General features: G+C 59.3%; 1 protein-coding gene across 4 annotated transcripts in view; it reads right to left on the bottom strand.

Moving 5' to 3' along the window:
* Window positions 1-4,450: 4,450 nt before the first annotated feature.
* The window catches only part of CARMIL3 (capping protein regulator and myosin 1 linker 3), a 39,539-nt gene continuing 19,942 nt past the window's right edge, over window positions 4,451-24,047 (bottom strand). Inside the window, exons 11-41 of one of the 4 annotated variants that reach the window (XM_050918958.1) lie at window positions 23,237-23,331; window positions 22,608-22,694; window positions 22,352-22,461; window positions 21,136-21,213; window positions 20,911-20,987; window positions 20,537-20,641; window positions 19,631-19,700; window positions 19,213-19,294; window positions 19,012-19,108; window positions 17,936-17,990; window positions 17,635-17,807; window positions 16,928-16,996; window positions 15,787-15,880; window positions 15,059-15,157; window positions 14,667-14,798; window positions 13,744-13,857; window positions 13,276-13,451; window positions 13,054-13,141; window positions 12,277-12,420; window positions 12,094-12,157; window positions 9,830-10,044; window positions 7,949-8,061; window positions 7,521-7,854; window positions 7,305-7,439; window positions 7,010-7,076; window positions 6,839-6,928; window positions 5,902-6,011; window positions 5,531-5,714; window positions 5,282-5,392; window positions 5,043-5,162; window positions 4,451-4,948 (exon numbers count right to left, since the gene is read on the bottom strand). In XM_050918958.1, the coding sequence (XP_050774915.1) occupies window positions 4,923-4,948; window positions 5,043-5,162; window positions 5,282-5,392; window positions 5,531-5,714; window positions 5,902-6,011; window positions 6,839-6,928; window positions 7,010-7,076; window positions 7,305-7,439; window positions 7,521-7,854; window positions 7,949-8,061; window positions 9,830-10,044; window positions 12,094-12,157; window positions 12,277-12,420; window positions 13,054-13,141; window positions 13,276-13,451; window positions 13,744-13,857; window positions 14,667-14,798; window positions 15,059-15,157; window positions 15,787-15,880; window positions 16,928-16,996; window positions 17,635-17,807; window positions 17,936-17,990; window positions 19,012-19,108; window positions 19,213-19,294; window positions 19,631-19,700; window positions 20,537-20,641; window positions 20,911-20,987; window positions 21,136-21,213; window positions 22,352-22,461; window positions 22,608-22,694; window positions 23,237-23,331 (3,514 nt within the window). In that variant the 3' untranslated portion in view covers window positions 4,451-4,922. The other 3 variants (XM_050918959.1, XM_050918957.1, XM_050918960.1) reach the window with 3 other exon arrangements.

Here is a 24,047-nt window from a genome sequence, read left to right as displayed (position 1 = left end):
ACTCCCTCCTTCCCCGCTACTCCCCCTGCGTCCCGCGGGTCTCTCTCCTCCTCCGCCTCGGCCACACTCCCTCCTTCCCCGCTCCTCCCCCTGCGTCCCGCGGGTCTCTCTCCTCCTCCGCCTCTGCCGCACTCCCTCCTTCCCCGCTCCTCCCCCCGCGGTTCTCTCTCCTCCTCCGCCTCTGCCACACTCCCTCCTTCCCCGCTCCTCCCCCTGCGGGTCTCTCTCCTCCTCCGCCTCTGCCGCACTCCCTCCTTCCCTGCTCCTCACCCCGCGGGTCTCTCTCCTCCTCCACCTCTGCCACACTCCCTCCTTCCCCGCTCCTCACCCCGCGGGTCTCTCTCCTCCTCCGTCTCTGCCACACTCCCTCCTTCCCCGCTACTCCTCTCTGGTGCTTCACTCCCTGGCTCCTGGGCATAGGGATGTCTCCTTCGCTGACCCTGGCACACTCTGCCTCTCAGCCTGTCTCTCTGCTTCACTCCCTCCTTCTCACCCTCCTCCTTCCCCTCTTCTACGCTCCCTCCTTCTCTGCCCTCCTCCTTCTCCTCTTCTATGCTCCCTCCTTCTCTGCTCTCCTCCTTCTCCTCTTCTATGCTCCCTCCTTCTCTGCCCTCCTTCTTCTCCTCTTCTATGCTCCCTCCTTCTCTGCCCTCCTCCTTCCTCTCTTCTTCGCTCCCTCCTTCTCTGCCCTCCTCCTTCTCCTCTTCTATGCTCCCTCCTTCTCACCCTCCTCCTTCCCCTCTTCTATGCTCCATAAGAACATAAGAACGGCCGTACTGGGTCAGACCAAAGGTCCATCAAGCCCAGTATCTGTCTACTGACAGTGGCCAATGCCAGGTGCCCTAGAGGGAGTGAACCTAACAGGCAATGATCAAGTGATCTCTCTCCTACCATCCATCTCCATCCTCTGACAAACAGAGGCTAGGGACACCATTCCTTACCCATCCTGGCTAATAGCCATTTATGGACTTAGCCACCATGAATTTATCCAGTTCTCTTTTAAACCCTGCTATAGTCCAGCCTTCACAACCTGCTCAGGCAAGGAGTTCCACAGGTTGACTGTGCGCTGCGTGAAGAAGAACTTCCTTTTATTTATTTTAAACCTGCTGCCCATTAATTTCATTTGGTGACCCCTAGTTCTTGTATTATGGGAATAAGTCTGTAACCCGTCTGCCTCTCTGAGTTGGCAGCAACAAGGGCCGGGTTCAGTATCCAGAGGTCCGTTTCAAGAACACAATGCATAACCGGCTCGAGCCCCCACCCAGTGACCTGGGACACTCACATACCACCCCCCCGGGCGCCTCTAGGAGGCAATACTTCCCCTCTCGCAAGCAGGGAGTCTGAGTGTAGCAAAACCCTTTAATAAAGGAGGGAAACAATGTGGCATCCCACTGGAGAAACACCACAAACAGGATTATAACACAAACCATAAACAAAAAACCCACCTCCAAGTACGTTTGGCACTGTCCTTTCCCACTTAGGGTCTTAAGCCCAATCACCCCAAAGTCCAACAACCCGAAAGTCTCTGTCCTCAGTCAGTGCCACCCCAGAGTTCAAAAGTTTATCTGCAGAGTTTTACCCCCCAGCCTGGGTGGAAATGAGAGGGGGCGCACAGGGTGTTAAGGGGCACCTTACGTGGGCCAAGGCTGACTGCTTCCCCTCTCCATGGAGTTCTGCTGCAGCCTTCACCACGACCAGCTCCACTACACCAGCCGTGCCGCTCCTCCAGCCGACCTGTGAGCCACTCCAGCAAACCGCTCCGCTCCGCTCACTCCTCCATGGGCTGCTCCAACACACTGCAAACTGCTCCGCTCTGCCAGCCGCTTAGCGAGAGATCTTCAGGCTCCGCCACTAGCTAACACAGCACTCAGTGATCTCAGCTCAGTAAGCTCAGCTCTTTTAGTGATTTCAGCTCTTAGTAGGGGAGCCCTGGTGCTGGTGCACCACTGGCCCAACATGAATTCAGCTCAGCAGCCTCTAGATGGACTCCTAATGGAATCAAAATTAGCTCTACTCTTTAACAGTGGAGAGAGGAGGATGTGCAATTATTGTGCCACACCCTCACAAGGGGCCCATACCATCAAGTACACACACCAGTCCCCAACCTCTCTCCATTCACTGGGCTTTGGCACCCATGTCCCTTGTCTAGCGAGTGCTACGTAATTGAGGTTGAGTCATTTCTATCATAACACAGTCTCATGGTTCCTCATTCACATAATCAGGGTGACAGCACTTTTTTTTCCTCTTGTCCCAATAACAAAGAAATTGGGGATCCCAGAGCTGTCAAAATAACCATCCCAGGCTGCCGTGGGCTATGCTAGGTGGGGTGGGTGTGCAAATGCAAACACCTAGAATTCCTTTCCTCGCTCCCCGTAATTCACCACCAGATGTCAGGGTGGAGCTCATCCTGACTCTGCTCACATGTAAATAACTTTCCCTTACTCACATCACTCATGATTTTCTATACCTCTGTCATATCCCCCCTTAGTCTCCTCTTTTCCAAGCTGAAGAGTCCCAGCCTCTTTAATGTCTCCTCATATGGGACCTGTTCCAAACTCCTGATCATTTTAGTTGCCCTTTTCTGAACCTTTTCTAGTGCCAGTATAGCTTTTTTGAGGTGAGGAGACCACATCTGTACACAGTATTCTAGATGTGGGCGTACCATGCATTTATACACAGGCAATAAGATATTCTGTCTTATTCTCTATCCCTCCTTCTCTGCCCTCCTCCTTCCCCTCTTCTACCCTCCCTCCTTCTCTGCCTCCTCCTTCCCCTCTTCTACCCTCCCTCCTTCTCTGCCCTCCTCCTTCCCCTCTTCTACCCTCCCTCCTTCTCTGCCCTCCTCCTTCTCCTCTTCTACCCTCCCTCCTTCTCTGCCCTCCTCCTTCCCCTCTTCTACCCTCCCTCCTTCTCACCCCTCCTCCTTCCCCTCTTCTACCCTCCCTCCTTCTCTGCCCTCCTCCTTCTCCTCTTCTACCCTCCCTCCTTCTCTGCCCTCCTCCTTCCCCTCTTCTACCCTCCCTCCTTCTCACCCCTCCTCCTTCCCCTCTTCTACCCTCCCTCCTTCTCACCCCTCCTCCTTCCCCTCTTCTACACTCTCTCCTTCCCTCCTGTCCTCCTCTCCAGCTGTCTCGCTCCCTGGGCGGATCGCTCTCTCCTGCCCTGACCCGTATTTCTCCTCCCGCCTCTCTGCTGTGGTCCCTCATTCCGCTCCAGATATTGCTGTGCAGGGGGCGGGGCTTGTGTGTGTGTGTGTGTGTGCGTGTGTGTGTGAGAGAGAGAGAGAGAGACTGGAACACACTCAAGGACACATGGTACAGCAGAGAGACATCGCAAGCAGCCATCACAAACAGACACCTTACAGACACAACACATCACACAACACCAGGACCTGATACACACCAAGAAATTGCTGCACACACACACACACACACACACACACACACACACACACACACACACACACACACACACATATGACATGAGCAAGGAGGCACCACAAATACACACCATGTCCCCAACACACACTCCTATGGGCAGACACAACAGGGCCACAATGCTCACAGCAAGGCAGCACCAGAAACACACAACCCAATGCACACAGGGGCAGGGACACACGACACTGGGACACACAGAAAGGACCCACTATAACCACACAAAACAACAACAGACACACAGAACAGCACAGGGAGCCAACGAGGGCAAGAAGCTGCTGCAAACACCCCCCATAGGCACACAATATGGGGACACAACACAACAGGGACACAACATTTCTAGCCAGGAAGGCACCACACCAAACAACACAACCTGCACAAAGAGACAGAACACAGCATGGACGCACCACACAGCAATGGGACACACATGGCAAGGAACCCTCCTCCCCCCAAACACACACAATACCACTCATATGAGCAGACACAACACACAACTCAACAGGGACACACCCACCACAGGAGCGCTCCGCTCATGGCAAGCCAGCCCCAAAACACACAGCAAACTCACCCTCTTCCCACAGCCACCGCCACAAGGGCCCACCACAAACACACACAGCAACACTCGCACACAATGGGACGAGGGTGATGTCCCACCCACACCCCTGCACAAGACTTTTGAAGGGCTTTGAGGGGGTACACAGCAACACAACCTGTGTTGGAGTAGAATGTGTTGGGGGAGGGTGTCCTTGCTGCCCCTGGTGGAGGGGCTGAGAACTGGTGTGTGTGTGTGTGTGTGTGTGTGGATATAGATCTCTCTCTCTCTCTCTCTCTCTCTCTCTCTAGCTCCCTGCGCCCCCTGCTGGTCACGTCTGAGAACTACAACCCAGTCTGTGACCCCGCCCCCCAAGATTGGGACGGTGACTCCTGGTGCCCACAGCCCAGGGGGCCCCCCCAGAAGAGGGGCCACTCCTGCCTCCCGCCCCCCGGAGGAACAAAGGAGACGCCCTCAGGCCTGCTCCGGTCGCCATATAGAATTTATTTCTCTCTTCGTTCTGTACAAGCTGAAAATAGACACGATCCCTGGCGGGGTGGAAAATGGGGGGAGGGTGGCTGGGGGGTGGCGGAGGGTGCAGGGGGGATGAGCCGCATTCAGAGTCCTGCGCCATGTTTCCTCCCGGGGGAGTGATGCCTCCTCCCTCTGGGGGGCACCCCATGAAAACAGGGGTCTGTCCCTCAAGGGATGGGGGGGGCAGAAGTGAGGGAACAAGGCAGGCCCAAATAGAGGAGTGAAAGCGAGGCAGAAGGGCAGGGTGGGTCTGCAGCCCCATGGTCATGTGTGTGTGGGGTTGATCCTTGTTTTTGGGAAGGGGCCCATGGCTGGCTCTCAGGGAAGGCCCAGTGCTCCCCTCTCTCTCTCTGTGCTCGGGCTTCCACGTTCCCCATCTCCTCCCAGCTGGTGGCACGGCTGATACTTGGATAGCTGGTCCGTCAGTTTGTCCCGGACTCCTGGGTTCCTGCGGAGACACAGACAAGGTGCCAGGGTGGGAGAGGGGCGGCCGGGTGGGGGGTTGTTAACCCTCTGTGGCTCAGAGGGGCCGTTTTACTCACCGCCAGCCTGGTCCACGGAGAGGAAAGGCCGGGAGATGGGGAGACGGGGTTTCCGAGGGGGCTGATGCCGCTCCGAGGGTGGGGGAGGAGGGGGGTCCGGCAGGGGGGCGGTAGTGGCACCTATTGAGAGTGGGAGAGGGGAAGGGGTTATATCCTGAGAAACAGCCCAGCTGAGGGCACTGCAGGGGGGGAAGCTCGCAGCCCCAGGCTCCTGTTCCCCCCTCAGTTCAGGGTGTCACCTCGGGATCCAGGATCTCGACCCCGGTCTGACTCCAGCTTGTCACAGGACTGCGCCCGGCGCGTTCGCTGGGGTTTCAGGGGGGCCGCCTTCCGCCCCCCCTCAGAATCCCCTGGAAAGAGAGAGAGGGTGGAAGGCCTGTGTCTCATCCTCAACCCGCCTGAACAGCCAGTCCCATGCCTGGGGCCGGATGGAAGCCGGTGCCCCCTGGAAGGGAAAGGTCTCATGCCTCAAGACCTGCTCCTGATACCTTCTGTTTCCAAGTGGTCCGGTCGGGGGTGGGCGATGGGGGGGGAGGTCCGAGTCTCGGTGGGGCCGGCCCCACCTACCCCCTCCTCACTGCTCTGGCTCCTCTCCGGCTGAGTTGGGGGCTTTCGGCCACGGGGGACGGCTACTGGCTTTGGGGGGCGGGGGCCGGAAGGCAGCTCCCTGGCCTGCTAGGGAATGGGGTTGGGGGGGAGAGAGAATCAGAGCAGTTAGCCCCCCTGGTAATGCCACAGAGCACCCCAAACCCCATCCTGACCTCCTGGGGGCACTGCTGGGGGGAAGCTCACAGCTTCTACCCCCTCTCTGTCCGCCACTTCACCCCCTAGCCTCCCGCCATTGCAGCCCCCCCCTCACCTTTCCAGATGCCAGGAAGCTGGGGCTAGGGGGCTTCTCCCCCATCTCCACTCTGGGGGCCCCGCTGGAGACGTTCATCCCCTCTTGGTCCAGCTGGGAGCTCTCCTCCGCTGACAGAATAGGGGGAGGGAGAAACCACATGAGCAATGGGGACACTGTTGTGGAGAAGCTTGCAACCCCAGAGCTCCTCCTCTGGCTGGGGACACTGCTCTAGGGAAGCTCACAGCCCTGGGGGCACTGCTGCGGGGAAGCTCGCAGCCCTGGGGGCACTGCTGCGGGGAAGCTCGTAGCCCTGGGGGCACTGCTGCGGGGAAGCTTGCAGACCTGGGGGCACTGCTGCGGGGAAGCTCGGAGCCCTGAAGGCACTGCTGTGGGGAAGTTTGGAGCCCTGGGGGCACTGCTACTGGGAAGCTCGCAGACCTGGGGGCACTGCTGTGGGGAAGTTCACAGCCCTGGGGGCACTGCTGTGGGGAAGCTCCTAGCCCTGGGGGCACTGCTGCGGGGAAGCTTGCAGACCTGGGGGCACTGCTGCGGGGAAGCTTGCAGACCTGGGGGCACTGCTGCGGGGAAGCTCGGAGCCCTGGGGGCACTGCTACTGGGAAGCTCGCAGCCCTGGGGGCACTGCTGCGGGGAAGCTCGCAGCCCTGGGGGCACTGCTGCTGGGAGGCTCGCAGCCCTGGGGGCACTGCTGCTGGGAGGCTCGCAGCACTGGGGGCACTGCTGCAGGGAAGTTTGCAGCCCTGGGGGCACTGCTGCGGGGAAGCTTGCAGCCCTGGGGGCACTGCTGCTGGGAGGCTCGCAGCCCTGGGGGCACTGCTGCAGAAAAGCTCGCAGCCCTGGGGGCACTGCTGCGGGGAAGCTCGCAGCCCTGGGGGCACTGCTGCGGGGAAGCTCGCAGCCCTGGGGGCACTGCTGCAGAAAAGCTCGCAGCCCTTACCGATATCCCAGCTGGCCTCAGCCCTTCGAATGGTGGCAAATGTTGGCTTGGAGCTCTGAGGAGGGGGCTGGGGTCTCCAGCCCCCTTTCTCTGTGGGGGAGAGAGAAGGGGGTGTATCAGATTGGGGGAGCTAGGATAGGGGCAGGGCCAGAATTTGGGGTTTGCCCCTACCTGAGTCGTCTGAGGACCTCCTCCTCTCTCGAGCCCGCAGGCTGCCCGCCCTCTGCAGCTCCGCCCCCTGAAACCAGAGTGAGGGGAAAGGAGAGTCGGGACCAGCCCACCAGGGGTTAAGTGGGTGTGGCCTCCACCCTCAGGCCATGCCCCCAGAGAGCCCCTCCCTCCTCAACTTCGGTCCAGACCATGAGGGGTTGGGGGGGGGGTTGCAGACCTTGAGGCATTGAGGGGGTGTGGCCTGTCCTCAGGCCCCGCCCCTACAGGTATGCACCTCCTCTCACACCCCACATACCTCTTTCTTCCCATACAGGCTCCGCCCCATTCCGGGCAGGGCGATGCCCTGGACTCGGGAGGGCTGCAGTAGCTCCGCCTCTGAAGAATCCGACTCCGCCCTCACAGCGTTGGGGGAACGATCAGCAGCGGGACCCTACAAAAACAGAGGCAGTTGAACACAGTGACCCCTGCTGGCCCCTCCTGCCCTACTCCCTGCAGCACAGTGCCTCCTTACCTGCTTCCCTCTGGGGGGCAGCCCCTTCACCCCATTTCCTCCGCTGCCCCCCATCCCGGGGAGGGGAATTCCCATTCCACAGGGTTCCTGCTCCTCTCCCTCATCCAGACTGGCTGAACTCCGCATTGGTGCCTTGGGCTCATCTGCTGTCCCCTGGGGGGTGCCAGGGGAGCTGTGGGGGGCCCCCCACACGGTGTCTTCAACCTCCCTCTCCCCCTTGAGGCTCCGATGCCTCCGAAAATGGAAAAGCCCCTTTCGCCTCTTCTTCTGCACGGGGGGCAGCGCGTCTGAGGGGCCTGGTCTCACCCCATAGCCTCTGGGGGTCCATGGATAGCTGAAGGGGGCAGAGGAGAGTAGTGGGGGTGGTCAGAGAATCAGACTGGGGTCATCCCCACCCTTTCCCGCTCCCCTAGGGTATATGGTACCACCTGGTGTTATCCGTGAGGACTCGCCTGCTAAAAAATTCCTCCAGCCCCTCATCCAGTCGCGGCACCATCCCATTCTCCTGCCGCTGGGGTTCAGTGGACCCCGGTGTCCGAGCCTGCCGAGGAGAGGTGTGAGAAGCACGGAATTAGCTGCTGCCACTTTAAGACTTGCTCCTTCTCCTCCCCCTGTCTCCTCAGGCAAAATGGGAAGTCCTGCCTCCAGTGACTTGGACTTCCTGTTTTGGAGTCTTGAGATACAGCTTTTAACTCCTCCCACTTTAAGAATGGCTCTTCCTGCTTTCCATGGGGAAACAGGAAGTAGCGTCTCCAGTGGGCAGGACTTCCTGTTTTGGTGGTGGATAATTTCCACTTGCATGTGTCTGCTTCAGCTCATTACCCACCAGGCTCTGGGGCTGGAGCAAGAGTCAGTCCAAAAGGATGCAATTGAGGAAAGACAGAGAGAGAAAGAAGGAAAAGAATGAGTGAACAAAGGAGAGGCTGGACAACAGACTGAACAAAGGAACAAATAAGAGAATAGAGGGGAAGATGAACAAACGGATGAATGGGGAAAGGAACAATGGAATGAAAAAATAAATGAGTGAAAGAATGGAAGAAGGAACAAATGAATGAGAAAATGAACGAATGAATGAAAGTAAGAACAAATGAATAAGGAAACAAATAAGAGAAGGAACAAATGAATAAGAAAATCAATGAATGAAAGAAGGAACACAAAATGGAGAATAAATGAATAAGCTGTGGTTAGATGTTGATAGATGTTTGGCTGCAAGTGTGCGTTCTCTCCGTGTGCCGCCCCAGCTCTGCGCTGACAGCTGGCAGAGCAGCACTCGAGCAAACTGCCCAGTGACCACAAGATCTGTTAAGGGATGAAGGCACCCAGCCAAGTTTATTGTCGGTGAAGCACAGTACTTGTATCCCACAGACTCTCTTCCTACTACATAAGCAAATAAGCAAACGAAATAAGACTGAGAATATATTATTGCCCTTATATAAATCCATGGTACGCCCACATCTCGAATACTGTGTACAGATGTGGTCTCCTCACCTCAAAAAAGATATTCTAGCACTAGAAAAGGTTCAGAAAAGGGCAACTAAATGATTAGGGGGTTGGAGAGGGTCCCATATGAGGAAAGATTAAAGAGGCTAGGCCTCTTCAGCTTGGAAAAGAGGAGACTAAGGGGGGATATGATAGAGATATACAAAATCATGAGTGATGTGGAGAAAGTGGATAAGGAAAAGTTATTTACTTATTCCCATAATACAAGAACTAGGGGCCACCAAATGAAATTAACAGGCAGCAGGTTTAAAACAAATAAAAGGAAGTTCTTCTTCACGCAGCGCACAGTCAACCTGTGGAACTCCTTGCCTGAGGAGGTTGTGAAGGCTGGACTATAACAGGGTTTAAAAGAGAACTGGATAAATACATGGTGGTGAAGTCCATAAATGGCTATTAGCCAGGATGGGTAAGGAATGGTGTCCCTAGCCTCTGTTTGTAAGAGGATGGAGATGGACGGCAGGAGAGAGATCACTTGATCATTGCCTGTTAGGTTCACTCCCTCTGGGGCACCTGGCATTGGCCACTGTCGGCAGACAGGATACTGGGCTAGATGGACCTTTGGTCTGACCCGGTACGGCCGTTCTTATGAAAAACAAAGGACAAAATAAATGAACAAGAAGGGAACGAAAAACCAAAGGAATGAGAAAATGAACGAATGAAGGAGAAATCGACTGCAGAAAGGAGAAAATGAGGGACTGAATGAGAAAAGGAAGGACTAGGAAAAGGAACAAAACTGAGAAACCGGGTGGAGGAGTGAAGGAGAAATCGAAGGCGTGGCTGAGCGAGGTGGCGGGGTCGGTGTGACTCACATTCTGGTGGGGGCCCAGGGGGATGCAGCGGGGGGGCCGGGGCCGGCCGCGGGTGTGGTGCTCCAGTCGGGAGCCCTCGGTGGGGAGCTCGGTCAGTCCCTCAAAGGAGGGGCTGCGGGAATGTGAGTACTGGCTGCTGGCCGATGAGGAGTGCCAGCCTGATGGCGAGTTGGTTCCCCAGGGGTGTGCGACATCAGTGTCTGGGTCAGCCCCGCCTGTCGGGGGAAGCAGAGAGAGTGGGAGAGAGTAGAGGGCGAGCAACAGAGGAAGGGTTGTGTGGATGGATGGATGGGGGCGTGGATGGGGATGGATAGATGAAGTGGTGGATAAGGGGTGGATGGATGGACAGGTGGATGAAGCAGTGGGTGGGTGGATAGATGGATGGATGGATGGAGGGGTGTGTATGGGGATGGATGGATGAAGTGGTGGATAAGGGGTGGATGGACAGAGGATGGATGGAGGGGTGTGTATGGGGATGGATGGATGAAGCAGTGGATAAGGGGTGGATGGATGGACAGGTGGATGAAGCAGTGGGTGGGTGGATAGATGGATGGATGGAGGGGTGTGTATGGGGATGGATGGATGAAGTGGTGGATAAGGGGTGGATGGACAGAGGATGGATGGAGGGGTGTGTATGGGGATGGATGGATGAAGCAGTGGATAAGGGGTGGATGGATGGACAGGTGGATGAAGCAGTGGGTTGGTGGATAGAGGATGGATGGAGGGGTGTGTATGGGGATGGATGGATGAAGCAGTGGGTGGGTGGATAGATGGATGGATGGATGGAGGGGTGTGTATGGGGATGGATGGATGAAGCAGTGGATAAGGGGTGGATGGATGGACAGGTGGATGAAGCAGTGGGTGGGTGGATAGATGGATGGATGGATGGAGGGGTGTGTATGGGGATGGATGGATGAAGCGGTGGATAAGGGGTGGATGGATGGATGGGTGGATGAAGCAGTGGGTGGGTGGATAGATGGATGGATGGATGGATGGAGGGGTGTGTATGGGGATGGATGGATGAAGCGGTGGATAAGAGGTGGATGGATGGACAGGTGGATGAAGCAGTGGGTGAGTGGATAGATGAATGGATGGATGGAGGGGTGTGTATGGGGATGGATGGATGAAGTGGTGGATAAGGGGTGGATGGACAGAGGATGGATGGAGGGGTGTGTATGGGGATGGATGGATGAAGCAGTGGATAAGGGGTGGATGGATGGACGGGTGGATGAAGCAGTGGGTGGGTGGATAGATGGATGGATGGATGGAGGGGTGTGTATGGGGATGGATGGATGAAGTGGTGGATAAGGGGTGGATGGACAGAGGATGGATGGAGGGATGTGTATGGGGATGGATGGATGAAGCAGTGGATAAGGGGTGGATGGATGGACGGGTGGATGAAGCAGTGGGTGGGTGGATAGATGGATGGATCAGAGGTGGTGGATGGATGGATGGGTGGATGAAGCAGTGGATAAGGGGTGGATGGATGGACGGGTGGATGAAGCAGTGGGTGGGTGGATAGATGGATGGATCAGAGGTGGTGGACGGATGGATGGGTGGATGAAGTGGTGGATAAGGGGTGGATGGATGGACAGGTGGATAGATGGATGGACAGAGGATGGATGGAGGGATGTGTATGGGGATGGATGGATGAAGCAGTGGATAAGGGGTGGATGGATGGACAGGTGGATAGATGGATGGACAGAGGATGGATGGAGGGATGTGTATGGGGATGGATGGATGAAGCAGTGGATAAGGGGTGGATGGATGGACGGGTGGATGAAGCAGTGGGTGGGTGGATAGATGGATGGATCAGAGGTGGTGGACGGATGGATGGGTGGATGAAGTGGTGGATAAGGGGTGGATGGACAGAGGATGGATGGAGGGGTGTGTATGGGGATGGATGGATGAAGCAGTGGATAAGGGGTGGATGGATGGACGGGTGGATGAAGCAGTGGGTGGGTGGATAGATGGATGGATCAGAGGTGGTGGACGGATGGATGGGTGGATGAAGTGGTGGATAAGGGGTGGATGGACAGAGGATGGATGGAGGGGTGTGTATGGGGATGGATGGATGAAGCAGTGGATAAGGGGTGGATGGATGGACGGGTGGATGAAGCAGTGGGTGGGTGGATAGATGGATGGATCAGAGGTGGTGGACGGATGGATGGGTGGATGAAGTGGTGGATAAGGGGTGAGTGGGTGGGTGGATGCATAAGTGGTGGATGGAGAAGGAGGAGATCTGATGTGAGACAGTCACTCACCGATAAAAGCTGAGACAGGTCGGATTTTCCTGCCATGTTTTTGCCTCTTGATAGCGATGGTGTCCTGCAGAGGGGAGAGCAGGGTGACCTCAGAGCCGGGTATGGGGGGGTCCCCTCCCTGCCTTGGGGGGTGGGGGGCTGGCAGAAGGGCCGGCAGGGCTGTGCCCTCTCCCCATTGCTTACAATGCTGGTTCCCAGCTCATCGTCCGTGATCTCTTCCTGATCTCTCAGCTGGTTCCTGGGGGGCTGGTCCAGTGGGGTCCCCCCAGAGCTCCCGGCCCCGCCCTGCCCCTCGGAGAGCTGTTTGAGGTGGGTGATGTGCCGGGTCTATGGGAGGGGGGAGAGAGATTATTGACATGACCCAGGGGTCAGAGGGGACTGAGGAGGGTTTGGGGGGCTGAGGGAAAAGGTAAGGGTGGGGTACAGATTCTGCATTTGAGAGGAGAGAGGGGGAAGTAGGGGTCCTGTGGACATGTGAGGTTGGGGAGATGGGGGTCTAGGGGTAATGCAGTGGGAGTGGGGGGGTGGGGCTGTGGGGTGTATGAGGGCTGGTGAGGGGCTGAGAGTGTGAGGGAGCAGGGAGGGTCAGTGCTGGGGGTGGCTGTGGGGAGATGGGGGTGACTGTGTGGGGCTGGGAGTCAGTGTGGAGGACTGAGGATGACTGTGGGGGGCTGGGGGTCTCTGTGTGGGGCTGGTGGTCAGTGTGGGGGTCTGGAGTGACTGAGGGGTCTGGAGGGTCATTGTGGGGGGCTGGGGAGTCACTATGGGGCTGGGGACCAGTGTAGGCGGCTGGGGGTCATTGGGGGGCCAGGGTCATTGCGAGACTGGGGTCACTGTGGGAGGTTGGCGGTGACTGGGGGGCTAGGGGCTCATTGGGGGGCCAGGGTCACTGTGGCAGGCTGGGGGTGACTGGGGTGACTGGGGGTTCATTGGGGAGCCGGGGTCACTGGGGGGGCTCACCAGGATCTTGTGGGTGTTGTACAGCTCCTCCAGCAGCTCCTCCACGATGGAGTTGGTGAGATACGTCACCACAGACAACTTCACCTCGCTGGGGACAAACAGGGGAGGGGGGTCAGAGACTGGGCAGCCCCCCCCCAAGCCCTCCTTGGGGACCCCCCCTACGCACACTGCCCCTCCCCCCACAGCTCCCACGCCTGCCCCTGTCCCCACTCCACGACTCACTTCAGCTTGTTCTGGATGTCCTGCCCGGCCTGCTCCAGCAGCGCCCCCCGGATGAAGTTGCGGGGGACGGTCACCCGCTCCGACACAGCCCCCAGCATCTTGTTGTGGCCCTCGGCCGCCTGCATGGCCCTGGGGCAGAGCTCCTGGGTCAGCGTCACCATGGACTCCAGGATCACCTGGAAGGGACCCTGCCGGTCAGAAAGGGGGTCCCCCGAAACACCAAGTCACCCCCAAGTGCCCCAGAGCTGGGCCCCCCACACTGAGCTCCCTTAGTAACACATAAGACCTGGGGTCCCCCCAAACTGAGCTCCCCAACCCTCCTAATGAGACTCAGGGTCCCCCAAGCCTCTCAGTGAGACCCAGTGTCCCCCCAAACTGAGCCCCTCAGCCCCACAAGTGAGACCTGGGGTACCCCCATACTGAGTCTCCCAACCCCCCCAGGGAGACCCAGGGTCCCCGGCTCATCACCTGCAGCTCCTTGTCCACGGCCTTGGAGACCTCATTGGCCACAGACTCCAGCCGCTGTCGGACGGGCCCGTCGCTCGCCAAGATGTGTCCCAGTTCGTAGAGGCTGGGGAACAGCTGGGGGGAGAGAGAGCGTACAGAGGGGGGCGGGGTGAACAGGGACAGGTGTGCGTGGAGGGAGGGGCTACAGTGTGCAGCTATGGCATTATTTGGGGAGTTTGTTCCTAGGCCAGGGATGGAGGATCCAGCTGTGTACAGCTGTGGCAACACTGGGGGAGGCTGTGTCCCACGAGGGACAGAGGATACCGCTGTGGCTGGGGATAGAGGATCCAGACCTGACAACATCTGGGGAGCTTGTTCCTGGGCCAGGGATAGAGGCTACAGCGGTGGCAACATCTGAGGGGGGGGGCTCGTTTCTGGCTGAGGATAGAAGGTCCAGATGTGTCGACATCTGCAGAAAGAGTGTTTAGCCAGAGATATGGAGTACTGCTGTGGCAACATCTGGTGACAGTGACTGGGCCAGAGATGGAGGATCCAGCTGTGCAGACAGTGGCCACCAGAGGATGCAGTTGTAGTATCATCTGGGGAGGTAGTTTGTATCTGGCGATGGAAGAGCCAGATGTGTCAACATCTGCATAGGCAGTGTCAGGGACACGGGATACAGCTGTGGTAACATCTGGAGAGCTACTGTCTGGGCCAGCAGGACTGGATGTGGCCTCAGCTAGAGGAGCCAGTGTTCAGACAGGGGTGCTGCGTACAGATGTGGGGAACATCTGGGAAGAGGAGAGACAGAGAAGAAAGGCAGGAGGAAGGTGAGACCGAGGGGAAGGGGATGGGATCAGATGGGAGGGAGGAACAGGGGATGGACAGAGAGGGCTGGGGATGGAGGGAATGGGGCAGGGCCCAGACGGAGGGGTCTGTCTCACCGCCCGCGAGTTCTTGGCCTCCTTCATGAGCTCCCGAGCGTAGAGCACCTCCTCCTGGACGGTATCGGCAGGGCAGCTGTGCAGAGCCCTCACCTCCTCCTGGACCCGCAGGCACAGCCGTCTGATCATCTGCTGGGGGACAGGGCTATTCGCAAAACCCCCAGAGCCAGCCGGGACCCCCGCCCTGGGGCCGGATCAAAACCAGCGCCCCCTAGAGGGGAAAGGCCCCGTGTCCCATTCCTGGCCTCCCTGAGCCAGCCAGTTTCACCCTGGGGCCAGGTGGGAGCTGGCGCCCCCTAGAGGGGAAAGGCCCTGTGTCCCATTCCCCACTCCCCTGAGCCAGCCAGCCCCCCTGCCCGTGGGGGGCGGTACGGGGAGATGGGAACGTTTACTTGCTCGGCGCTGCTGGTGCCGATCCCTTGCTGGAGTCGGAACGCCTGCTCCTGGGAGAACTTCTGGGAATGGCCATTTCGGAGGAGGCACCATTGGATCTGGGGGGAGGGGAGGGAAGATAGAGAAGCAGATGAGAGCCCCCTTGGGATCCTCCCTGTCACGGAGTGTGGGGGAGTCAGGGCCCTGCACCCCCCACATCCTGCAATTCACTGTGACTCCTAGCCAACCAGTAACACAGAAGGTTTATTAGATGGCAGGAACACAATGTAGAACAGAGCTTGTAGGTACGGACACCGGACCCCTAAGTCAGGTTCATCTTGGGGGGCAGGGAGGCCAGACCCCAGGTCTTGGCCCCCCTCCATTTCCCCAGCCAGCTCCAAACTGAAACTCTCCAGCCCCTGATCTGCCTTTGTCCCTTTCCCAGGCCAGGAGCCACCTGATCCCTCTGTTCTCCAACACAGTCACTGGGCACCTTGCCGGGGAGGGGCCCAGGCCATCAGCTACCAGGAGACCGGGCGTCGGCCATTCTTGTGCAGACACCATCACACCCGGCCCCTAGGGCTCTGCACCAGTCACACCCCTTTATGCTCCCACCTAGATGCTTACTAACTGCATATGGGAAATTGAGGCACCCACACAGTATTCAGAAAAAACATTAAGAACATTCCCACTTCATCACACCCCCACCCCCTCCAACTGAGCCCCGAGGGCTCTGGGCTCTACCCACCTTCTGCCACACCTCGTTCGTCCTCTCTGGGGCACTGCGGTAAGCGGCTGTAATGTCGCTCATGGGGAAGGACATGTGCTTCAGGGTGTAGTTGCTGTAGGGAGGGGTGTGAGGTTAAATGGGAGGAGGTGTTGGGAAAGGGCCCCCAGATACCCAGGGACTTACCCTTCAAATCTGTCAGAGTTATGGTCTTATTTCCTCCCAGTTATCTAACCTCCTCCTCCCACTGTTATCACAAACCCCGTCTCCCCATTATCATCCCCTGTTCCTCCTCCAGTCACCCTCCAAACAAGTTCTTGTCTGCTCATTATCCCAGACATTGTCCACCACCCTCGTATCATCCAGCCATTCCAACCCAACCCAAACAACCCACCACTCCAATGCCCCTTCCAATAACCCAAGCCAGCTCCACCCAACCAAGGACCCAACCCAACTCCACCCAACCAAGGACCCAAGCCAACTGCACCCAACCAAGGACCTAACACCACTCCAGCCAACCAAGAACCCAACTCAACTCCACTCAACCAAGACCTCAACCCAACTCCACTCAACCAAGACTCCAAGCCAACTCCACCCAACCAAGACCCGAAGCCAACTCCATCCAACCAAAAACTCAATCCAACCCAACTCTACTTAACCACTAATTCAATCCAACTCAACCAACGTAACCCAACCAAGAACCCAAACCAACTCAGCCCAACCTAACCCAACTCTATGCAAGTAATAATCCAGTCCAACTCAATCTAACCCGACTCTATTCAATCAGTAACCCAAGCCGACTGAACTGAACCAATAACCCAACCCAACCCAGCCCCATTCAGTAACCCACCCACCCAACAAATGCACCAGTAATCCACTCAAACAACCCAATCACCTACTCAACAACCTAACGGCCTCAACTCAACACAACCAATCCACTCCCCAACTCAACTCAAAACCATCCAGACAACTCTGCTAGTCCACACACGTCCCCAGTAAAAATGAATTACAAATAATTAAGCAGCAAGCAGGCATTAAACACCGGAGAAATGACACCTGTTATCAATGCTAAGCATGAAGACCGAGGGTGAGGTGCAGGTTGGGGGGCACCCCGGGATGTCAGGGGCTGACACTCAACCAGGAAGTCCCCCTCCAGACTCACTTCTCCAGGGCTCGGGCGATGTCATGGAAGCCAAGTGCCGTTGTGTTGTTCCGGTCCCAGGCGATGCTCCTGCAAAGGGGAGATCCAGGCTGGGTCACCCAACATTGGGGTCCTTCTAGCCCCACACTGTGATGACACACCAGATGAGACCCTGTTCCCTGCCTTGGCTAATACAAACTGTCCACCCTCCTCCTCTCCAGTGGAACCCCCTTCCCCATATTCTCCAACAGGGATCCCCTCTTCTGCTGTTCCCACCAATAGCTCTCTCCTCCCTTCCTCCCTCCAACAGAGCCCCTCTTCTGTATCCTGTTCTGTGCTTCCTAGTCCCATGGGATCCTTCCCCTCAGTTCTCCCCTCCCCACTCCAATCACTGTTCCTGCCCAATGGCAGCCTCTCGTCCAACCCCCAAATCCCCCCACTTCCCCTGACAGGACCCCACAAGTCCCAATCCCCCTGCAAATCCTCCAATGGGACACCCACTCCTGGCCTACCCAATGAGACCCCCTCACACCAGCCCCAATCCCCCCACTCTCCTGCCACTGAGAGCCCCGCTACCCCACCCCCTCAATCTGCACTCACTTCCCCCGCTCGGATCTTACTTCCTCACCCAACCCCAATCCCCTCCATGAGACCCCCTCCCCCACCCAGTCCCCCTGATGCGACCTCCTGCTGCACCCCAGGGTCCCCTTCCTTCCAGGAGCCCCCACCGGAGGGTGCTGTTGATCTGCAAGGCCTTGGACAGCATCTTGGCCCCCAGGTCCTCCATGCCGTTCCCACTCAGGTCCACCTTGCTCAAGCAGGTATTACTGCCAAGGGCATTGATGAGGATGCTGGTCCGAGACTTTAACCGTGAGTCGGACACAGAGAGAGACTGCAGGGACTGGGGGGAGAGAGGGAAGTCAGCCCTGGTGTCCCCTGCCCCACCTCAACTCTGCTGGTTCCCCTCAATCCCGATCCACAGCCCCCTGCCTTTGAGCAAATTTCACTTTTCATGAAGGACAGACTCACACAATCTTCCTCCTGAATCAGCTGTACAATCTTGTGAAGTATGTCCTCCAGCGTCCTGGAGAGAGAACATAGAAGCCAGGCATAAGCGCCCAGAGGGGTGGGATGAGGCTGGGAGGTAAATTCACCAGCCCAACCACTGACTTGCCTATAAGCTAAACAGAAACATGCTAATTGTTCTAGGACACTTATTCTAGAGCCCTTCCCTTCATGTTCTAAGTTGGGTGGGTTCTGGATTGCTGGACTCTACAGCACCCACCTCAGCAGAGTTGCACCATTGTTAGGCTAGTGTTCTAGGTGACACATTCTAGACCCTTTCCCCATGTTCTAGACTGAGCATGTCCTGGATAATTGGGTTCTATAGAGTCAAACTCAGTAGACTCATAACATTGCTTGGCTAGTCTTCTAGGTCATCCATGCTGTATCATTTCCTTCCATGCTCTAGGCTTGGTGGGTTCTGTATAATTGGACTTCATAACGGCAACCTAATCAGAGATGCAAAACCTCTTGGCCAGCTTTCTAGGTCACCCAACTGGGGAGGTTCTAGATAGCTTTTCTACTTCCTCTATTCTCCATTTCTGTCAGATGTTTGCAGCATAGTCTAATTGGTCTAGAATGGTTCCCATTAGGCACCAATGCTCATCCAGTGGGTCTAGAAGCTTGTAATGGAGCCCAGCACCCATCCAATGAGTCTAAAATGGGTCCCATGGAGCCCAATGCCCATATAAAGGGTGTAGAGTGGGTCCCATGGGTTCATTGCCCATCCACTGGGTCTAGAATGGTTCTCATGGAGCCCAACATCCATCCAGTGGGTATATGGGGTCCAATGACCTTCTAATGGGTCTCAAATGGTTCTCATGGAGCCAGTGCCCATCCAGTGGATCTAGAAAGGGTCCCATGGAACCCAGCATCCATCCAATGAGTCCAGACTGGGTCCCATGGAGCACAACCTCCTCACTAGAAAAGGTGAGCTCGGAGGAAAATAGGTTTAGAAGATGCTCCTCAAGGACTTCTCTCTCCCAGGGAGGTGGGGGTGAACGAGATGGGACAGAAGGTGGATGACAGAAGTGTTCACCCACCGGGACTTGACGCTGAAGTTCTTGCCCAGCCAAAGGTGTCTGAGGGATTTGTTCTTGCCCAGAGCAGGGACCAGTGTCAGCAAATCGGAGTCAAAACCTGGAGCAAGTGGTGGGAGAAGAGGAACGTCAGGGGGAGCTGAGATACTGTCCCCTCCCCCAGGGCAGGGATACAGGGACTCGAGGGCAGGTGGACAGACTCACCGTTGTCGGAGATGTCTAGGCTCCCCACGGCAGTGACCCCCAGGAGCTGCTCCTGCAGGACCTGAGCCCCCAGTGAGCGCAGCTGGGAGAGAGAGAGAGAGTGAATGAGAGAGTGGAGGAGGGAAAGAAGGAACGATTGAAAGAACAAGGAAACAACGCTGGGAGGGAAAGAATGAGGGAAGAAGACAGGTGAGAGAGGATGAGAGAACGAGATCGGAGGGAAAGAACGGGAGAATGAGATGGCAAAAGAATGAGGGACTGAGATGGGGAGGGAAAGAACGAGGGAATGAGAAATAACGAGAGAACGAGATGGGGAAGTAAAGAAAGAATTAACAGACGGCCCCTCCCCCACCAACCATAACAAAGCCCCTCCACTTTCCCCCTCACAACGCACAGCCCCCTCCCGGCCCCCCCTCACCTCGCAGCCGCTCAAGTCCAAGTGAATGTCACTCAGGTGGGTGTTGGCCGAGAGACCCTGGAATAGAGACCTGGGGAACATGGGGTTAATGGGGGCAGAGGGGGTGACTCCCACTAGCCTCCCCAACACACAGTGAGCAGGGGGTGCAGGGACACACACATGCACAGGGCAGGGCCCATCCCCACCAGCAGGGGGCGCAGGGACACACACACACACACACACACACACACACAGAGGGCAGGACCCATCCCCACCAGCAGGGGGTGTAGGGACACACACACACACACACACACATATACATGGTAGGGCCCATCCCCACCAGCAGGGGGCACAGGGACACACACACACACACACACACACACACACACACACACAGAGGGCAGGGCCCATCCCCACCAGCAGGAGGCGAAGGGACACACACACAGACACACAGACACACAGAGAGGGCAGGGCCCATCCCCACCAGCAGGGGGCGCAGGGACACACACACACACACACACACACACACACACACAGAGGGAAGGGCCCATCTCCACCAGCAGGGGGCGCAGGGACACACACACACACACACACACACACACACAGAGGGCAGGGCCCATCCCCACCAGCAGGGGGCGCAGGGACACACACACACACACACACACACAGAGGGCAGGGCCCATCCCCACCAGCAGGGGGCGAAGGGACACACACACAGACACACAGAGAGGGCAGGGCCCATCCCCACCAGCAGGGGGCGCAGGGACACACACACACACACACACACACACAGAGGGCAGGGCCCATCCCCACCAGCAGGGGGCGCAGGGACACACACACACACACACACACACACACACACACACACACAGAGGGCAGGGCCCATCCCCACCAGCAGGGGGCGCAGGGACACACACACACACTCACCTCAAGGCGTCCAGGGGCATTTTCGTGCCCGACAGGCTGACGTGGTTCAGCGCGTAGGCGCTAGAGAAGAATTGCTTGAAGGACAGCTGGGAGTCCTTGGCTTTCCTAGAGACGGAGACAGGCCGGGAGCCCCCAGAATTAAAGGGGGGCCTGCCCCAGAGGGACCCTGATCCCTGTGGAAAGGGTGTGCAAGGAGGCATGGGGGGGTCAGTCTAATTGGGATCCCCCTCGCTGGGAACTTGGGGTGCAGGAGGCAGAGGAGGGGTCTCTGTAATGGGGACCCTGCAGCTGGGAACTTGGGGTGCAGAGGAGGAGTTTACATGATGGGGATTCCACAGCTAGGAAATAGGGGGGCAGGGGACCCCAACACTCACCTGTGCGAGAAGGTGTTCCGGGAGAGGTTGAGGTAGCTAAGCCGAGTGCAACATCCATGCAGCAGCGCCCCGAATAACTGAGGGGGACAGAGAGAGAAAGGGATCGAACCCCCCGCTCCCCACAACGGCCCCTGCAGGGCGAGGCTGGGATATCCGGGAGGCCCCTCGCCCCAGCCAGGGCTACTGCCCCGCTCCCCCCGGCGCCCCCGGCTGGTCGCCCCTCACCATGTCGACGGCGCAGTCGGTGCCGGACAGCTCGAGGCGGACGAGGGCGTTGGGCTGGGCCAGGAAGGAATAGAAACCCTGCGGGGAGAGAGGGAACGAAATGGGGCGACGGACGGAGCTGGGGGGGCTGTGTGTGCCCCACAGAGCCCCCGCTCCCTGCCCCATGGCGCCCCCTGCCCCACTCGCACCTCCCTGCCCCATGGTGCCCCTGCCCCGCTCCCTGCCCCACGGCGCCCCCTGCCCAGCCTCCCACCTCCCTGTCCCACGGCGCCCCCTGCCCCACTCCCACCTCCCTGCCCCATGGCGTCCGCTGCCCAGCTCGCACCTCCCTGCCCCACAGCGCCCCCTGCCCCACTCCCACCTCCCTGCCCCATGGCGTCCGCTGCCCAGCTCCCACCTCCCTGCCCCATGGCGTCCGCTGCCCAGCTCGCACCTCCCTGCCCCATGGTGCCCCTGCCCCGCTCCCTGCCCCACAGCGCCCCCTGCCCCACTCCCACCTCCCTGTCCCACGGCGCCCGCTGCCTAGCTCCCACCTTCCTGTCCCACGGCGCCCCCTGCCCCACTCGCACCTCCCTGCCCCATGGTGCCCCTGCCCCGCTCCCTGCCCCACGGCGCCCCCTGCCCCACTCCCACCTCCCTGTCCCACGGCGCCCCCTGCCCCACTCGCACCTCCCTGCCCCATGGTGCCCCTGCCCCGCTCCCTGCCCCACGGCGCCCCCTGCCCAGCCTCCCACCTCCCTGTCCCACGGCGCCCGCTGCCTAGCTCCCACCTTCCTGCCCCATGGCGTCCGCTGCCCAGCTCCCACCTCCCTGCCCCACAGCGCCCCCTGCCCCACTCGCACCTCCCTGCCCCATGGTGCCCCTGCCCCGCTCCCTGCCCCACGGCGCCCCCTGCCCAGCCTCCCACCTCCCTGTCCCACGGCGCCCGCTGCCTAGCTCCCACCTTCCTGCCCCATGGCGTCCGCTGCCCAGCTCCCACCTCCCTGCCCCACAGCGCCCCCTGCCCCACTCCCACCTCCCTGCCCCATGGCGCCCGCTGCCCAGCTTCCACCTCCCTGTCCCACGGCGCCCCCTGCCCCACTCGCACCTCCCTGCCCCATGGTGCCCCTGCCCTGCTCCCTGCCCCATGGCGCCCGCTGCACAGTCTCCCACCTCCCTGCCCCACAGTGCCCCCTGCCCCGCTCCCTGCCCCACGGCGCCCCCTGCTGTCACTCACGTTGGCCTCCTCGCCACCCAGCAGCCCAGGGTTCTTGCTGAGGTCCAGGTGCTGCAGGGAGCTGCTGAAGGCCGGGTTGGCCCCCAGGGTCTGACAGAGCCCAGCCAGCCCTGGGAGGGGACGGAGGGAGGTGAGTGGGGGGAGCTGGGACCCCCTGCCCATCCCCCACCCTGCCCCTCCGGTTGGAGAGCTTCTCCCTCCCCCATTGTGCCCAGAGATCTCCCCTCCCCCCACCCCTCCCCCCAGCCCCCGGTACCTTTCGGGGTGACCCCAGTCCTGCAGAGCCCGAGCTGCCGCAGCCCCTTGGGGAAGTAGAGGAACTGCTGGCTCAGGGAGACGAGACCTGCGCAGGGGAGGGGGAGGGAAGAGATTAGGGGGATCCGGGGGGGGTGAGAGCAAAGATGGGGGCAGGACAGGGGGAGGACATGGGTGTGTGTGTACTGGGGCCTGGGGGGATATTGGGGGTGCTGAAAGTTGTCAGGATCTGGCAGGACATTGGGGGGTGCTGGGGGGTGTCCAGCGCTAGGGGATACTGGGGGGGACATTGGAGGTGCTGGGGGAACACTGGGGGGTGCTGGGGTGCATTGGGGAGAGCTGGCGGGTTCCGGCACTGGAGGACACTGAGGGTAATGGGGGGCTCGGCGATACTGGGGGGACATTGGAGGTGCTGGGGGGTGTCCGGTGCTAGGGGATACTGGGTGGATATTGGGGGTGCTGGGGGGTGTCCGGCTCTAGGGGATACTGGGGGGACATTGAAGGTGCTGGGGGAACACTTGGGGGTGCTGGGGGGTGTCAGGTGCTGGAGGACACTGTGGAGACATTGGATGGTGCTGGGGGAGACTGGAGGCTACTGGGGGACACTGGGGGGCACTGGGGGGTCCCCACCTTTGTCCTCAATCTGGTTGTGTGACAGCAGCAGGCTGTGCAGGGCCGAGCCAGGGTTGTCTCCCAGAGCGTAGGTCAGTTTGAGCGCGAAGTCCCTGCGCCAGAGAGAGTCGGGGGGTGATGCCCTGAACCCTGAACCCCAGCCCCTCCCCCAACCCAGCCAGTCCCCATCCTGGGGTCAGATCAGAGCTGGCGCCCCCTAGAGGGGCTGTGCCCCGTGCCCCGTTCCCCACCCTGGGGCCGGGTGGGAGCTGATGGCCCCTAGAGGGGACAGGCCCCGCGCCCCGTTCCCCGCCCTGGGGCCGGGTGGGAGCTGATGGCCCCTAGAGGGGACAGGCCCCGCGCCCCGTTCCCCACCCTTGGGCCAGGTGGGAGCCGATGCCCCCTAGAGGGGAGGGGCCCCGTGCCCCGTTCCCCGCCCTGGGGCCGGGTGGGAGCCGATGGCCCCTAGAGGGACGGGCCCTGCGCCCCGTTCCCCACCCTGGGGCCAGATGGGTGCCAATGCCCCCTAGAGAGGACGGGCCCTGCGCCCCGTTCCCCGCCCTGGGGCCGGGTGGGAGCCGATGCCCCCTAGAGAGGACAGGCCCTGCGCCCCGTTCCCCGCCCTGGGGCCGAGTGGGAGCCGGCGCCCCCTAGAGGGGACGGGCCGCACGCCCCATTCAGCGCCCTGGGGCCAGGTGGGAGCTGGCGCCCCCTAGAGGGGAAGGGCCCCGCGCCCCTTTCCCCGCCCTGGGACCGGGTGGGAGCCGATGCCCCCTAGAGGGGATGGGCCGCACGCCCCATTCAGCGCCCTGGGGCCAGGTGGGAGCCG

Source organism: Gopherus flavomarginatus, chromosome 11, assembly GCF_025201925.1.
Source record: "Gopherus flavomarginatus isolate rGopFla2 chromosome 11, rGopFla2.mat.asm, whole genome shotgun sequence".
Classification (NCBI taxonomy): Eukaryota; Metazoa; Chordata; order Testudines; family Testudinidae; genus Gopherus; species Gopherus flavomarginatus.
The sequence above is the reverse complement of the archived record's forward strand: the minus strand, read 5'-3'. Positions and strand labels throughout refer to the sequence as shown.